This window comes from Oryctolagus cuniculus, chromosome 1, assembly GCF_051225735.1.
Source record: "Oryctolagus cuniculus isolate XC-2025 breed Fujian yellow rabbit chromosome 1, ASM5122573v1, whole genome shotgun sequence".
In the NCBI taxonomy this organism is placed as follows: domain Eukaryota; kingdom Metazoa; phylum Chordata; class Mammalia; order Lagomorpha; family Leporidae; genus Oryctolagus; species Oryctolagus cuniculus.
Window position 1 is genome coordinate 104,834,774 of NC_142867.1, and position 5,809 is coordinate 104,840,582.

Genomic DNA, 5,809 nt, shown 5'->3' on the forward strand with positions numbered 1-5,809 from the left:
CAAAAATAGTCAATCAAAAAATTTAAAAAAGAAAAGAAAACTCATACTGTATAATTAAGCATTTGCGCTCGTTGGTGCTGCTTGTGCTTTTTCTTGGTTGTTGGTTTCTGGGTCTGTTTGGTTTTTGCTTTTTCTCGTTTTGTTTAGTTTGTTGTTTTCCTCCTCATTGTTGTTTTGCCCATTTGGCCTTTTTTTGCAGTTTTCTTTATTTGTGCTTCCCCCACTCTAGTCAGCAGGCATGCTCAGAAGTATCAGCGTTCGAGGATTTAGTGGCTTTTCCTCTTTGTTGTTTTCTGCTTTATTGAGATAGTCTTGCGGCTTCGCCTCTAGAGCAGTGAGAGTAGCTGGTGCTGTGTCTTAGTCAGCTGGGCAGTCAGGCCCCGTGGTCCCTTTGTGTTGTAGGCAGTGCAGTGAGGGTCGGTGATTACTAGCGTGTGTCGAGCAGGTTAGCGAGTCGAGAGAGCGCAGTTAGGTGACCGGCAGCATGAAAGGCCCCTGGGAAGACCATCCTCCTCTGGACGGGTACGACTTCCTATATGTGCTCGGCCGGGGCGGCTTCGGCCTGGTGAAGCTGGCCCGGCACCTGGCATTGGAAAAGTTCGTGGCAGTGAAGATCCTCCTGCGAGACACCTCTCCCAGCAGCCCGCTGTCCGCGCAGGGGGAAGCGGCCATCCTGAGGAGCCTGCGGCACGACAACATCGTGCGGCTGCTGGAGGAGCGGCACACGAGGAAGCACCTGTTCCTGGTCATGGAGCTGGGGGCCAGGGGCTCGCTCCAGCACTACGTGCTGCGGCAGGGCAGCCGAGGCCCAGGCCAGGGCCCTGTTTGGCCAGGTGCTGGCCGCTGTGAGCTACTGCCATGGCCAGCGTGTGGCGCACCGGGACCTCAAGCTGGGCAACCTGCTGCTGGACACGCACCTGAACGTCAAGCTGGCAGACTTCGGGCTGAGCCTGTGGCTGGAGCAGGGCACGCTGGTGAGGGGCTTCTGTGGGACCCCCGAGTACTGCGCACCAGAGGTTTTCCTTGGGGAGGACTACGACGCGGTTAAGGCCGATGTGTGGAGTCTGGGGGTGGTGCTGTTTGCTATGCTGGCAGCCACGCTGCCTTTCCACAGCAAGGACACGGACAAGCTGTGGGACACGGTGCTGTCCGCCTGCTACGTGCTGCCGCATGCTGTCAGCCCGGCCCTGCAGGAGCTGCTGGCGTGGCTGCTCACCATCGACGCCTCGGGGAGGCCCAGTGCGGAGGACGCCAGGACCCACTGGTGGTTCAGCCCCGGCCCAGAAGCCGTCCAGGAGGACAAGTAGGACGCGGTCACCCTGCTGCAGCCCCTGGGCGTTCCCCGGGACCCAGAGGCCAAGGACTACCTGGCGGGCCTCGGCCTGCTGCCAGGCATGGGGACCGAGGGGACGCCAGGCCCTCGGCCCCATGGCCCCACGTCCCTGCCTGAGTCCTCGCAGAGCGGCGAGCACCACCCCATAAAGGACAACGGCTTGGCTCTGGTGTCCCGTGACAGCATGGCTGTCGACGTTTCCTCCACACGGAGCGACTCCACCAAGGCCTCCAGTGAGTCTTGCCCACTCCCCACATCCCCTGCCACTTGGGGGCCTCCAGGAGCTGAGCCCAAGGCCCCCAAGGTGACCCCACTCTTGACTCTCTCCTACCAGGCCAGCCACAGCAGGAGAGGAGCCCTACTCCAAGCGCCGCCCCCGACTCCTCCCAAGTCTCCAGTGAGTCTTGCCCACTCCCCACATCCCCTGCCACTTGGGGGCCTCCAGGAGCTGAGCCCAAGGCCCCAAAGGTGACCCCACTCTTGACTCTCTCCTACTAGGCCAGCCACCGCAGGAGTGGAGCCCTGCTCCCAGCGCAGCCCCTGAGCCAGCCTCCAAGGCATCGCCCTGCAGCCCCAGTGCCGGGAGCCCTGTGTACCTCACAGAGCCAGAAGCCGCCTCAATAGCCCATGAGCCTGAGGAGCCTGGGACCACAGCCACCGCAGCCACAACTGACACCACAGCCAGCGCCCAGGCCAAGAGGCAGGGCCGGCGCGGGGTCAGCAGGAGGATCCTCCGGTTCCTGCTGAGGGCGTGCCGCATCCTGCCCTCCTGAGAGAGCGGCCCTGGCCACTGCTGCAGAGTGGTCCCCAAGTAGCCTCGCTCCGCCCCCGTCACCAGGAGCAATGCGCAGGCTGAGCTCACTGATCATTTTTCTCTTGTTTCTTGAGCATTTGCAAATGCTTTTCATGAATCAAGTTCACCTTTGTGTGTGGCTTTGGGCCCGTGTGATGTCTGGGTCCCTGTGTGCACCGTGGGGAGGTGATGGAGGTACAGGCGGGTGGCTCTCACGGAAAGACAAGCGCTGGGCGATCTCACCGTGTGTGGATCACAGAAGGGGTGACCTCATAGAAGCAGAGCAGAGTGACGCCTCCCAGAGCCTGGGCCAGAGGAGGAATGGAGGGAGGCAGAGTCTCAGCATCCACGTGGCACAGGCACACGAGGGTCGGGGTCTGAGGTCTCTGGCACAGAGGGAGGTCCCCGTCTACAGAGCTGTGCCTGCAGCCAGGAGCCCAGTTGGGGGCTCTGGCCTGAAGCTTCTCCTGGCACCTGACACAAGTTCCCGACGTGGCTCTCGGGCTGGCCAGGCAGAGCCAGGAGGTGCGTCTGCCCCCAGGCAGGAGAAAGGATGGCAGGACCTGGGCTGGAGACCAGGAACCATCTCCTCCATGCCCTCCCTCCCAGCTCTTCCCCCACCTGCTGCTCCTGCTCCCAGGGACAGAATGTGTCAGGGGTCTGAGGAGAGGGAGGAGAGGACTGTCTCCACCCTTGTTGAGCCCAGGATCCTCTCTTCACACAGTTTGGCCATCCTCCACTGCTTTCCAAGGCACATTAGCAAGGATCAGGATTGCAAGTAAAGCAACTGTACAGGAACCTGTGTCTAAATCACATTCCAGCCCCACAGGCCAGAGTTTATATCTGCTGCAACCCAGGGCCTGCTCCCGGGAATTTCTATTTGGGATGTCAAGGACATTCTGGGTGGCTGCTGTGCAGGTCCTGGTGTGACCCCACAGTGTGCAACGACATAGCACTATAGAGACAAGGGGACCTGAAGTTCATGGAGTAGAGGGTCAAGGAGATTCTGCCGCATCACAGACACTGACCAACGCAGCCTGCCCGTGCAGTGCCTGGGAAGTGGGTTTGCGTCCCAGCTAACAAAATCAGGAGTCTCAACTTGGGCGGGGCTTCAGGATCTGACATTTCTATTCCCCCCTGCCCGTAGCAGTCTGGAGAGCAGAGCGGCTCCTTGCACCCTGCCCTCTATTTTCCAAGGATGCTTATGTTTGGGCAGACACACAGCTACAATTCAGCTTGAACATGCTGTCAGTCATTGCAGACTCTGGGACAGAATGTAAATCACGTTGCGAGGAGGGAGATAGCGTTGCAAGCCGCATGCAAAAGAAATTTCAGTTGCCCATGGCGTTTCTGCTGGCAGAGCATCCTCTGAAATCAGTATGAACCAGGAGTTGTGACGTGAGGAGTTAAGCTGCCACCTGTGACGCCCACTTCCTCTAAGCATGCGAGACAGAGCCCTGGCTGCTCCTTGACCCATCCAGCTCCCTGCTGACGCCCCTGGGAAAGCAGCTCAAAATGGAACAAGGCCTTGGACCCCTGCCCATTATGGAAAACTGTGGGGAGTTTCCTCAAAAGCAAAAAATAAAAATCATCATAGGATGCAGCCCCTCACTTGTGTGTTCATCCCAATGACTTGCAGTCAGTGTGGACGAGTGCAGTCACTGTAGCAATGGGTACAACAGCCAAGGCACAAAACCAACCACATGTCCATACGCAGAGGAACGGAGAAAGAAACACACACACACACACACTAATGCATAAACACACACAATCACTCAGACACACACACACACACCTATGTACATATACACACACTCACACACACTGTCACACTCACATACACACTCACACTGTCACACTCATGCACACACACACAGAGGAATAGTATTTAGCTTTCACAAAGAAAGGAAACATTTTCCTTTATTTGGGACAAAGTGGGTGCACCTGCTGGACGTTCCACTGAGCGCACACAGACACCAGTAGTGCCTGGAATTCCTGGATCTGTGGCCTCGGGCACTCAGAGCAGCTACAGGAGAGTGGGATGACTGGAGACTACAAGCTTAAATGTGGCTGCATCCGCCCAAACAAAATGGGTGAGAAAACACAGGACAGGGTCCACGGAGCCACTTCTGCTCTTGCGAAGACAGCCATGGGACTGGTAGATGGGCCTCGGTGAGCATGTCCAGGGTGCCACTCGCCAGCCCCAGGAGCAGGGCTGTGTCCAGGGTCAAGGGCAGAGACACAGGGAGCAGTGCTGCCTCCACTTTCGGACGCGAGGAGCTCTGCACTGGTGCCTTGGGATGAGGTCACGCTCAGGGATGGTGAGGCTGCACCTGGGGTCATCACTGTGAAGAGGGCTTCTGGGCTAAGGCCAGGGGAGAGGGCCACCTGCTGCTACACCATGCCCCCAGTGCCGACACATTCTGTCCCTGGGAGCAGGAGCAGCAGGTGGGGGAAGAGCTGGGAGGGAGGGCATGGAGGAGATGGTTCCTGGTCTCCAGCCCAGGTCCTGCCTTCCTTTCTCCTGCCCTGGAGGCAGACGCACCTCCTGGCTCTGCCTGGCCAGCCCGAGAGCCACGTCGGGAACTTGTGTCAGGTGCCAGGAGAAGCTTCAGGCCAGAGCCCCCAACTGGGCTCCTGGCTGCAGGCACAGCTCTGTAGACGGGGACCTCCCTGCTGTGCCAGAGACCTCAGACCCCGACCCTCATGTGCCTGTGCCATGTGGACGCTGAGACTCTGCCTCCCTCCATTGCTCCTCTGGCCCAGGCTCTGGGAGGCGTCACTCTATGCTCTGCTTCTGTGAGGTCACCCCTTCTGTGATCCGCACACGGGTGAGATCGCCCAGCGTTTGTCTTTCCGTGAGAGCCACCCGCCCGTACCTCCATCACCTCCCCAAGGTGCACACAGGGACCCAGACATCACACGGGCCCAAAGCCACGCACAAAGGTGAACTTGATTCATGAGAAGCATTTGCAAATGCTCAAGAAACAAGAGAAAAACGATCAGTGAGCTCAGCCTGCGGATTGCTCCTGGTGACGGGGGCGGAGCGAGGCTACTTGGGGACCACTCTGCAGCAGTGGCCAGGGCTGCTCCCTCGGGAGGGCAGGACGCAGCAGGCCCTCAGCAGGAACCGGAGGATCCTCCTGCTGACCCCGCGCCGGCCCTGCCTCTTGCCCTGGGCGCTGGCTGTGGAGTCTGTGGTGGCTGCGGTGGCTGTGGTCCCAGGCTCCTCAGGCTCACGGGCTGCTGAGGCGGCTTCTGGCTCTGTGAGGTGCACAGGACTCCCGGCACTGGGGCTGGAGGGCGACGCCTTGGATGCTGGCTCAGGGGCTGCGCTGGGAGCAGGGCTCCACTCTTGCTGTGGCTGGCCTGGTAGGAGAGAGTCAAGAGTGGGGTCACCTTTGGGGCCTTGGGCTCAGCTCCTGGAGGCCCCCAAGTGGCAGGGGATGTGGGGAGTGGGCAAGACTCACTGGAGACTTGGGAGGAGTCGGGGGCTGTGCTGGGAGCAGGGTTCCACTCCTGCCGTGGCTAGCCTGGTAGGGGAGAGTCAAGAGTGGGATCACCTCGGGGGCCTTGGGCTCAGTTCCTGGAGGCCCTGAGGCAGGGGGAGGGCAAGACTCACTGGAGGCCTTGGTGGAGTCGCTCCGTGTGGAGGAAACGTCGACAGCCATGCTGTCACGGGA

At 59.7% G+C, this 5,809-nt stretch overlaps 1 protein-coding gene across 1 annotated transcript; it reads left to right on the top strand.

Annotated features, from left to right (window-relative positions):
• The first annotated feature begins 484 nt into the window (after positions 1–484).
• Positions 485–1,307, top strand: LOC149128534 (uncharacterized). Its single transcript, XM_089306041.1, has 2 exons — positions 485–745; positions 834–1,307. Exons 1-2 carry the CDS (start codon positions 485–487, stop codon positions 1,305–1,307), a joined length of 735 nt encoding a protein of 244 aa, XP_089162167.1.
• The last annotated feature ends 4,502 nt before the right edge of the window (positions 1,308–5,809 follow it).

Bases quoted from the DNA above. Each gene is read 5' to 3' on its own strand.
- LOC149128534 (XM_089306041.1), top strand. From the start codon at position 485: ATGAAAGGCCCCTGGGAAGACCATCCTCCTCTGGACGGGTACGACTTC. The intron at 746-833 runs GTCATGGAGCTG...CTGTTTGGCCAG, and splicing joins CGAGGAAGCACCTGTTCCTG to GTGCTGGCCGCTGTGAGCTA.